The sequence below is a fragment of the Ictalurus punctatus genome, chromosome 20, assembly GCF_001660625.3.
Source record: "Ictalurus punctatus breed USDA103 chromosome 20, Coco_2.0, whole genome shotgun sequence".
Classification (NCBI taxonomy): Eukaryota; Metazoa; Chordata; class Actinopteri; order Siluriformes; family Ictaluridae; genus Ictalurus; species Ictalurus punctatus.
The window spans coordinates 16,028,257-16,039,624 of NC_030435.2; the positions used below are offsets into that span (position 1 = coordinate 16,028,257).

Consider the following 11,368-nt stretch of genomic DNA (forward strand, 5'->3'; position numbering starts at 1 on the left):
TCATATACCATCAGGTGAATGGTATATGATATCCATTTGTGGCATTTTACTTTTTTTTATCTCAAATCGAGTTTATATCCGTTGTCAGCAGGAATATTTAAGAGATAATTTATTCTGGATTATTCTATTATTTCCCAAAAAACACGTACATGCACACTATTTAATCATATACCATCATAGAACAGAGAACTCTCTGTGCATCAATGCTTTGTTGCATCTTTTTAATGCATTGTTGATATGCACATAGATGCATGTGAAACAAGTACAGTATATGAGTGTGTTGTGCTGTCAGTGAATTTTTAAAGCAATTATATATAATTGATATATATATAAATAAATCTATAACCTGTTACCAACACTGTAATGCTGAAATATTTGTAGTGCAATAACAATCGGACAACTGCAGATAAGGTATACAGTAGCAAAATCAGGGACGCCAGTAGTTTTGTGGCCTCTTATCACACATCATATAATAGATTGCTTTTGTACTCTATTATGGCACCCACCGTGGCTGACGTATTTGCTTTGCTCTCCAGATACCAATGTAAACCAATGCATAAACTGTGCGTAAACTATGGGATTAGAATTGTTTCATAATTCCAAATAATTAGAATATGATCCACAAATAAATGTAGTGAGATTCACAAAAATTAAACAAATTCAGAAATAAATAGAATGAGATCCACAAATATATGTTCGTTTCAGAAAAATTGATAAAATTCCCAAATAAGTAAAATGAGATTTGCAAATAAAATATTTTTTTACAAATAAGTTTTTATGTCACAAACACAACTCTGCCTTGCATTCATTTGTGAATCACGTCCTGTGCATTTGTGGATTACTGCATGCATGTGTGAGTTTTGAAACGTTTCTAGCATCAAGTGCACACAAATCCACAAATAGGTGGACTCCGCCCACCGTCTACTCAAGCCAGTCGGGTTAACGGCTACATTGCACTGACCAATCGTAGCACGTTCTTGTTCCAACCAATCACGTTTTGTTTTACAATCAGGGTGGGAACAGAGTCGGCAGTCAAGCGCGAATTATGAGAAACAGAAATGATTAATGAATTGCTTAGCCGGGTCTTCAGGCTATGCAGTCTGTTAAGCCTAGATCACACTACAGTATTTTAAGCCTGAGTTGCAAGTCGCCGAGCTCGCCGACAAAAACCCTTTGATCAGAGACAATCGGCAGATGATCGTGGTGTGAACTACTCAATGATGCATCGCCGAGGCATTAAGTGATGGCAGACAGATTTGGCATGCTAAATATCTGGAGCTGTTGGGCAACTCCACATCCTGTGGTGTGGAAAGTTTCATAACTGGCAGCGACTGAAGTGACAAGCTACCGCAAACGAGAGAGCAAGTCATAGAGTGAAGTCACCGTGAGGAATGGAAACCCGCGAAACCTATGGCAGAAGCATAAGGGGAGAAGCTGTACAAACATTTTTTACTCAACTCCAACTCTCTCTGTAGCACACACAATCCCTGCTGCTCACTTGTGCCGATCCATTCTTTCACCCACTTTCAGCACAATCATCGCGCAAACAGCTTGCACCACGTGTTTCTGTCCTATGTTCATTTTCAGATAAACAACTCTTGTTTTGCCCGTGGTTTTCGCGTCATATATCCGTGTCACTTATCGCGTGTGTTTTCGTGACAAAATGTAGTTTGGAAATCAGATAGAGTCATCAAGTGACAGAGTCATTGTCAGATCGTGTAGTGTGTGACCCCCCTGTCGCCGAGCAATCACGTAGTGTGAACATCACAACGACTTCATGACTCCCAGATGACAAGACAGCAAGTCATGTAGTGTGAACAGCACAGCGATCTGCCGACGTTGAAAGTCATGCAGCGTGAACTTCGCCTTAGTTCACCTCACCTCCTGATCCAAGTCGTTCTTTATTTTGTCACATCACATTTGTCACATCTGTTCCCCGGAAACAGAAATGATTAGTTCACCTCTCGAGTCTTCGGGTTCGAGTCGTTCGTTCATCCCGTGACCGCCCCAAAGGCAATACACCATGCAGTACCGGAAACAGAAATGGTTAGTTCACCTCTCGAGTCTTCAGGTTCAAGTCGTTCGTTCATCATTTCACAGCTCCATAGGCTGAATGCAGTGGTGCTGTGATGTGATGAACGAACGATTCAAGCCGGAAGACTCAAGAGGTGAACTTATCATTTCTGTTTCCTGTACAGAACCTATGGGGATGTTGCAGCGCATGCACGGTAAGCACAAAATTAATGAATCACTCTCTGAGACAAGAAGTTGTTCCCAATTCATATTAAGGATTTGTTCAAAATGAACTAATCGTTCATGAACGACACGTCACTAGTCATCAGCAGGCAGGAGACTGTACATCCAGATGCTGTGTTCATTGTGGCTGGTGATTTTAACCATTGTAACCTCAGGAATGTCCTCCTTATGTACCATCAAAACGTACACAGTGTATATGTAGGCCTACTGTATATACATACTTACAAAGAAAACATTCTTCAGTCCTTAGGACAGTTAAAGTTCTTAGATTCTTAAAAAGTTTCAACTGTAAACCCTCTAAATATAAAAACACACTCTGTTCTCTCAAAGCACAGGTTCCCAACCCTGGTCCTGGAATATGCCTGCCCTTCATATTTAGTGTTTCCCCTGGTTCCACACCCAAATCAACTAATCATCTAATTAACCTCCCATCCTGAGTTGAAGTGAGTGTGTTGGACAAACAAAAATACTAAAATGTGCAGAATCATATGGGCTAATTCATTTCACATTACATATGACTAAACTACACAATGGTGTAAATAAATCAGGTTGTGTACATTTTAAAACAAAACAATGTGATCTGTATTTTGTATGTAGGTCCACATATGCATTTATATGACCCACTTCGTCTACAGTAGTAAAATGGGGGGTTGTGTTTGATTATATTAATTGACTGACTGACTAATAAGAGAAAACACCTTTACGGCACAGGTTCCCAACCCTGGTCCTGTCCTGCACATTTTAATGTTTTCTCAATTATATGAATATTGATTGATTAGTCGATCAATAAAAGCTGTTCATTAGCTCATTATTCGGCTCATGTGTTGGTAGCAAGAAAAAAACATGCAGGACAAGGGGATATTTAGAGTTCTAGCATATATGTTAAACATTTTTAACGTTTAATATATAGTTTTAGTATATAAAAACAAGAAGTTAAAAAGAAAATGAAACTTGTCTTAGGGAAATAAAATGCAAGTGAATTTTAAATCATAAACGTCAGGCGATCAACCTCTTCGCTGATTTGTTTATCACATTATTCACTGTTTTTATGCCACTGGGACAGAAGAGAGCAGCAGATTGGTGTGGGTCACTTCTTAGTTGTCAGAGTCTGCAGAACGGAGTATTCTCTCTCTTTCTCTCTCTCTCTCTCTCTCTCTCTCTCTCTCTCTCTCTCTCTCTCTCCCTCTCTCGGTGCGTTCATGTCTTGTCTTTTCTATTTTCCTTTTTTAGCAGAAGGATATAAAGTGAACCCATACGAATGGTGTACATGCGTTATATAAAGGAAAAATCAAAGTTTTCTCAAGTGTCAATTCTTAAAGCTCAGCCTAGCCCGAAAAAAAATGTATTGACTGTTATCTGTAATCTTATATTTGAATGTCTAAGCAAATTTTTCTACAGTATAGTTTTAGTTATTAGTTACTGTGTCCAAAAGAAATATAAAACCCGATGTAACAGTTGCATTGAACACTTTATCATCACTGAGAGCAAGGCTACGCTTTGATAAAAACTGGTATTTTGCCCTCTCTTCTGGAAAAACCTAGAAAGTAGACACGCTCTGTTGAAAGGCAGGGGTTCTCTAACTTTTCACAGTTAGGGACCACTGTAAAATAAATTTCACTGACCCCTCCAAACATAATCTAACTATTCAGATATAAGGCTCATTATGGAAATGTGTGCAATAATATTTTGGTTATTCGGAGAAGCTTGCAAATTTTCTAAATTGCCTCAGATTTTCCACAGATTTCGGTCAAGACGCGTCACATGATGTCATGTGACATCATCACAATGTGACCATCACATTCATCCGAAGGTCTCTTCGATTCACATGCGTAGAACATGAGTGCAGCTAAAAATCTCATTTACCAACAAATATCATTGCAAAAGACAACGCAAAACATTTTTTTGCAATTGCAAGTTCACTAATTCAAGTAGTTTCCCACAAAAAACTCTGCAAACTGCATCACAAATTTTGGAGAAAAAAAAAAGCGACAGAAAAATCAAGCATTTATAGCCGCAACAGTCACAAAAACTCAGCAAAATCCAGTAAATATCTGTAAAAAAGAAAAGAAAAAAAAAAAGAAAAAAATGGATTGCATCAAAAAGCGGTTGCATCATGGAGACGGGAGATTTTTTTTCCGGCAGAGAGCTTCTCTGCGAGGGGACCAGCTGGTGAAGCTGCTCCTGTTGCGCTGTCAAAAACAAAAAGAAAAAAGGAGATAGATTAGAAAGGACTTATCTAAAAGTTGGATATCAGAAATAAGAGACAGATTTAGAAATAGAAGTGTGGACTGAACGTTATCGAGTCATATGATAGTGGGTGTATCCTAACACGGATGCAACGGAGGGAAAAAAGGAAAAGCTTCTTAAAACTGGAGTTTTTTTGCTCTTCAGGAAATTTTGTGATTGAAATAAAGTTCTCTTGGTTGTTTTTTCCCCTCTTCCCCTTTTTTTTTCTTTCCTTTGTCTTTTCCCTTTCTCTTACCCTGAGTCGGATGCTGCTCACATTCTGCTGAATATTGGATGATCTCCAAGGAGAATCCTGAATTTAAACTGTCCCTGCCTTAAGCTAAAAAGTGTCAACGCCAGTTCCGTGCAGGAACTGGTGAGAAATACCCATATAAGGACTGAACCTTGAGGATCAGAAAATCAAGCAAAGAACAAAGGAGAGTTGAAAAGAGGTATTCTAATTAGTTATTAATCAAGGTATTGTAAACAATAAATTTAATTTAATGTGATTATCACCTTCTGGAAATGCATTGTATTTTTTCCTTCCTTTTCTTTTCCTTTCTGGTTGTACTCCCCAGATGTCTTAAGGCACGTGGCTTGCTGAATCTGTGGCTGAACATGTTCCTAATCCACCTCAACTTAGCTTAGAGGGGATGAGAAGGACTGTCCATGATAGCTTTCAGCTTCCCTCTCATCCTCTTCTTAGTTACTGTCTCCACACTGTCCAGCTCCATCCCCACCACACAGCTGGCCTTCCTCATCAGCTTGCCCAGTTTGTTGGCACTAGAAGTCCAACAAGTCATGGTTGGCCATAATATCTACGGGCTGCAGCCAATGGGAACGCTTCTCTGTCAGCGTGCATCCTCACAGGACCAATCATACCACCTCAGGTAAGTTATCACAGCAACAGTTCCTTTAAAAGGTACAATATTTGCAATCAAGGTCTTTTTTTTTTTTTTTTTTTAACTTAAAACAGAGGGGGAAGTGTTGTAATAAATCATATCAGCAAACATTAGTACATTTCTAAATATTTTTATTGATTAATCAGTAGTTACATCCTAAACTAGTGTGGAATGTATGCAAGGTGTCACGATTCCCCCTTGAAGCAGCATGCTCGAAGCGCGAATGCGCGAGCACCTGCTTTTCGGCTGTTGACCATAGGGACATCGGGACACGTGGGTTTTTGTTTATGTCTGTCATGTCTCCTCCCTGTTCCGTCATTGGCTGGGAAGTCACGTGTGTCCGGATTACCCTCAGCTGTTAGCAGTTGCGAGGGTAATCATGTCCGCATATATACCGCGCGCTTCCCAGCACACAACGCGGAAGATTAAGTAAGTAGTAAGTAATACGAAGTGTATGTTTGGCGTTAGTCATAGTCATAGTCATAGTCATAGTCATAGTCATAGTCAGTTCGTGCTGGATATCCGCTTCCAGTTAATCGTCATAGTTTGTTTCTTGTTTTGGTTATCGATCTAGATTCCTGCCTAGCCCCGTGTATACCTGTTTGCCAATCGCCTGACCTCTTGCCTGTTTATGAATTACGTCTTGGATCACGTTTTGGATTTGTCTGCCTGTCTGTCTTCTAAATAAACACTGTTCATCCTGCGCTTGCATCCGCCTTATCTCTGCTCCGTCACGATTTGTGACAGAATCTTCCGCCGAAACATGGATGCAGCAGGAGAACGGAGGAGACGCGGAACCCGGAAATCGACACCAACCGTCCCCGCTATGGACTCCGTCCACTTCCCACAATAGACATTTATGGAGCTTCCGGACCCATTTGACGGATTTTTCGGTGCCCCAGAGTATTTCCTGGTAGACTGTCAATACTACTTCGCCAGTCTGTTAGACTAGACCCGAAGCCAGAGGAGAAGCAATGGCTCCGATTTATGTGGTCCCGGTTCTTTGGACCGGCCCGTCAATGGGTTCAGCTCAAACTGGAGAAGCACTGTAGGAACCTGGACGGTGTAGAACAGTTTGTGGGGGATTTCATATTGCGATTCGGGAGTCCGGAGGCGAAGGAGGAGCTAGAACAACTTCTCAGGGGTGTAAGTCTGGAAGGCGAACCTGCCCTGCCGTTTACCCACTACTACAGGCAATGTCATACAGAGCTCAACCCTGAGATCCAAGCCAAGCCTCCAGTCAGGAAAGTCCAAGTCCCAGTCAAGTCTCACGTCCCTGATGTCCAAGTCCCAGTCAAGTCTCACGTCCCTGAGATCCAAGTCAAGCCTCCAGTCCCTGAGCTCCAGGTCAAGCCTCCCGTCCCTGAGATCCAGGTCAAGCCTCACGTCCCTGAGATCCAGGTCAAGCCTCCCGTCCCTGAGATCCAGGTCAAGCCTCCAGTCCCTGAGCTCCAGGTCAAGCCTCCCGTCCCTGAGCTCCAGGTCAAGCCTCCCGTCCCTGAGCTCCAGGTCCAGCCTCCAGTCCCTGAGCTCCAGGTCCAGCCTCCAGTCCCTGAGCTCCAGGTCCAGCCTCCAGTCCCTGAGCTCCAGGTCCAGCCTCCAGTCCCTGAGCTCCAGGTCCAGCCTCCAGTCCCTGAGCTCCCGTTCAAGGCTGCTGACACGCACAGCCAAGCTCTGCTCACGCCACAGCCCGCCTGTTCAGCTGAGGACGCCGCTCAGCCTCCCTGTTCAGCTGTGGACATCGCTCAGCCTCCCTGTCCAGCTGAGGACGTCGCTCAGCTTTCATGCTCCGCCGAGGTTTTCGCTCAGCCCGCCTGCCCGGCTGTGGACGTCACTCTGCCTTCATGCTCCGCCGAGGACTTCGCTCAGCCCGCCTGCCCGGCTGTGGACGTCGCTCTGCCTTCATGCTCCGCCGAGGACTTCGCTCAGCCCGCCTGCCCGGCTGTGGACGTCGCTCTGCCTTCATGCTCCGCCGAGGACTTTGCTCAGCCTGCCTGCCCGGCTGTGGATGTCGCTCCGCTTCCCTACGCCGCCAAGAACACCGTGCAGTTTCCTGGCTCTGCCTGGGACATTCAGTCCAGGGGGCCGGGTCCGCCAATTAAATGGGATGACTCATGGCACTCCGGGAGGAGTGCCTTTAGGGGGGGGTTCTGTCACGATTCCCCCTTGAAGCAGCGTGCTCGAAGCGCGAATGCGCGAGCACCTGCTTTTCCGCTGTTGACCGTAGGGACATCGGAACACGTGGGTTTTGTTTATGTCTGTCATGTCTCCTCCCTGTTCCGTCATTGGCTGGGAAGTCACGTGTGTCCGGATTACCCTCAGCTGTTAGCAGTTGCGAGGGTAATCATGTCCGCATATATACCGCGCGCTTCCCAGCACACAACGCGGAAGATTAAGTAAGTAGTAAGTAATACGAAGTGTATGTTTGGTGTTAGTGTAGTCATAGTCATAGTCATAGTCATAGTCATAGTCAGTTCGTGCTGGATATCCGCTTCCAGTTAATCGTCATAGTTTGTTTCTTGTTTTGGTTATCGACCTAGATTCCTGCCTAGAACCGTGTATACCTGTTTGCCAATCGCCTGACCTCTTGCCTGTTTATGAATTACGTCTTGGATCACGTTTTGGATTTGTCTGCCTGTCTGTCTTCTAAATAAACACTGTTCATCCTGCGCTTGCATCCGCCTTATCTCTGCTCCGTCACGATTTGTGACACAAGGAGAAAATTAAATTAGAAAATTAATTAACATGAAGCAGAGGTGGCCTGAACACAACCCCAAAGCATCCACAAAGCAAAGATTTTAAGGTATTAAGCTTTAAAATGAATAATATTATTTTTCAGATGTTATGATAATTCATAATATACAACCATTGATTCAATTATAATAAGATTATTTCTTGATTAAAAAGTAATGAGCATATCAGACTTTACACATATTATATGGTGAATGAGATAACCTACAGTATCAGCACTTATCACTGGCTTTTTGCTTCACAAACACATTTCCATCACTCATCAATTTCTAGCTCAGTTTGGTATCATTTGCCATGCTGTGCCCTATGATTTTTTTTCAATCTACAACAAAAAGAACACAAATAAATTGGATAGCATATAATCAAAGGTCAAAGCTAGGATGCAAAATGTATGACATCAAAGTTATGCTGATGTACAAGTAGGTTGTAGAATGATACAAAGGACTGAAGTTGACAACCTTGGGTTCATTGAACTGGTTTGAACTTGAATTGAACTTTACATTACTTTAGAGGGAAACACTTTGATACTTGGCATCATTTGGAAATTTTCAGAGGAAGTATACAGGTTTCTGTTCTAAATAATAATGTACTGGTACTACAGAAACAAATCTTAGAAAGGCAATTTTTAGTCAGATGTTTCAATAAAATGATCAGAATTTTTTGTGTCCCTGATTGCTTTGGGATTCCATTTCTATAACATAGTAATTTGTACCATAGTACGGTGTTTCCCAACCTTTTTTCAATCACGGCACCCTTTGAAAATTTTCAAAAATTTGTGACACCCTACACAAACGCTAATTCTAGACAGTATTAAGCCTGGTTTATATTCAATGCGTCCGCAATAGCACGAGGGAGCTCGTGGCAAAAATGACGTCATTGCAGAGTGGGCAGTCGAGCACATTGATCGCATGAGGCCTCATTTCTTGTGGCGGTTTGCATGGCATTTTTTGTAACTTTCTGCGCAGGGCCACATCCGAAAATGAATAACTTCAAGACAACTCTTGCCAAAAGGTACGATTGTACAGGTATCTCTATGATCCATCCATGCGGGACCATAGAGATAGCCAAATGGCACAAAATGCATGGAAAGGTTTTTTAAAAATAGTGATTTCTATTTGCTTTTTGAAAGAATAAAGCCAAAGCTGAAAGTTTTTTTGGGTGTGCACAATGTTTTCATTCATCAGTATCTTCACAAATGAACACTACACAATACACATTTTAACATTTTAGAAATGTTTGAAAGATTTTTACAGGGCACTCTTGCTCTCATTAGATGGCACCCTGGGTGGGAAACACTGTACTAATTAACAACTGGAGAAGAAAATCACATACTTTTTTTACCAGAAAATAAGGACAATATTTTCTCTTGGACCAAAAATGGGAAAAGATAGGCCACTATTTGTAAAAACATACATAAAGGGTTTTATTGCTTGCTTGTTTTTGTTTTTGTTTTTTTGAGGGGGGTAGGTTGTCTCTAGTACAATCAGTGTATTCTGCAAGTCACTTTTTCTTCAGTGGTGTAGTTGAACAAAGCTGTGCAAAATCTGGATGTTATGCTATGGGTCTTGTCTCTATAGTGTCAGGTGGTAGAGATGACTTTTTATTAAAAACTGATATTTAATTATTTGACTACTGAGCCTGTAGTCAAACTTATTGTCTAAAAAGTCAACAAAGGTATCAGTTCACATACTGATCTTAGATATCACTGTCTCAAAACATGTTTTGTTTTGTTGTTTTTAATAAAATAATAAACAAAACTTCATATGAGGGCCTTTGACCTTTAACTAAAACTAAAAGTCATTGTTACATACAAGAATGTTATGTCATAGCAAAATGTAAATAGTTTTTTTAATTGTGTATTTAGACCCCAATGGAATGTTACTACTATATTTTCAGAAAGACAGTGCAGATTTATGTTATGTCCATGTGCATTATTGCAATTACATGTTAATTATAATGTGCAGTATATTATGTGTGATAGTTATCAATTTCAGTACAGCACAATGCAATGCAATACAGTGCACACAAATTTAGGAGTAGTGATTAAAACTAATCAATTTATAAACAGTTGTAATAACAACGAAGTAGACCCAGAATGTCAGCCAAGTGTCAGATTGCAAAAATACAAAACAAAACCCAGCTCAATCACCACATATTCTGCTTTGCCTTTGCTCATCTCATAGCCTGTTTTATCTTGGAGTTATGCTTAGGCCATTTTCTTCGATATCTTGAGGTTGTTTAAAAAAAAAAATACAACAAAAACTTACTTAAGTGTTACAGTTGATTACAATGTTAGTGTGTTGATATATCGACATTTATGTATAACCTGACTGAGGTTCCATCTTAATGCTATTCACAGTGTGACTAAAACTGAAATGTATTTGATTTCTGATAGCATAAAATGTTATAATTAATAAAAACATCATCAACAGCCATAATGTAGTTTCTATACCAATTAAATGTTTTTTACGTGCCTAATAAAATATCAAATAATAAAAATCTGTTATTGAGTTCAGCGTAACTAGTGTACCTCATTTCTTGCTGCAGGGCCATGTCTAACCCCAGTTGGTCAGATTAAGGGGCGAAATAAGTTGGTCGCTTGAGGGTGAAGCAGGTCACTGTGCATTGTTTATGTTGTCCTTCTCTCTATCTTCTCTTATCTTCCATCTAGCAAACCAGCAGGTCAATGGCTACAATTCATTCCTCAGTTCCCACATCCCCCACATCCCCCATTCCACAGCCATGAGGTTTGCTAGCATATTTGAATGGCTCTTTCTGTGCACTCCTAGTTGTTAGTCACCAAGTTTGGAGGACGTAAATGGAAATGTCTAAGCTCTATGGACGAATACAGGTCATGCGGGTAGTCACTGACCAGCTTAGAAAAGTCTCTGGTTTGAAGTCAAATCTGATCCAATTGCTGTAGCCGAAACAACCTGCTCATGCTCAGGAATGGCCAATAAGTAGACAGAGGCCCAGACTGGACTGGAATGTGAATGGCATTCATAGTACCAGAGTACAAAGTACTCTTCAGGGCAGCATCAGTCACAAACTATTGTTTTCTATTCTGTTCTGTACTAAACAAGAGGCTTCTACCACTAGATGGCAGAATAGCTAAATTTTTATTAAGCACTAATTTTTTTATCACAATAACTACAGTGCCAGTGAGAATGTTACAGAGATGCAATGGGATGAAAAACAAACAAATAAGTCCGGTATGAAGTTGAATCAAATTC

The 11,368-nt window shown here is 41.2% G+C and overlaps 1 protein-coding gene and 1 long non-coding RNA gene across 3 annotated transcripts; one reads left to right on the forward strand and one right to left on the reverse strand.

Annotated features, from left to right (window-relative positions):
• Window positions 1-3,878: 3,878 nt before the first annotated feature.
• Window positions 3,879-5,137, reverse strand: LOC108261551 (uncharacterized). Its single transcript, XR_008393100.1, has 2 exons — window positions 4,999-5,137; window positions 3,879-4,445 (listed from the first exon to the last, which is right to left on the reverse strand). It is a non-coding gene; the product is annotated as an uncharacterized LOC108261551 (long non-coding RNA).
• A 519-nt stretch (window positions 5,138-5,656) lies between these two features.
• On the forward strand, window positions 5,657-10,645 carry LOC128628854 (uncharacterized). Of its 2 annotated transcripts, none has more exons than XM_053673851.1 (2): window positions 5,657-5,820; window positions 5,959-10,645. In XM_053673851.1, exon 2 carries the CDS (start codon window positions 6,372-6,374, stop codon window positions 7,782-7,784), a length of 1,413 nt encoding a protein of 470 aa, XP_053529826.1. In that variant the 5' UTR covers window positions 5,657-5,820; window positions 5,959-6,371; the 3' UTR covers window positions 7,785-10,645. The 2 variants fall into 2 exon arrangements, with proteins under 2 accessions (XP_053529826.1, XP_053529825.1); XM_053673850.1 differs by having other exon boundaries at window positions 5,657-5,813.
• The last annotated feature ends 723 nt before the right edge of the window (window positions 10,646-11,368 follow it).

Bases quoted from the DNA above. Each gene is read 5' to 3' on its own strand.
- LOC128628854 (XM_053673851.1), top strand. From the start codon at position 6,372: ATGTGGTCCCGGTTCTTTGGACCGGCCCGTCAATGGGTTCAGCTCAAA.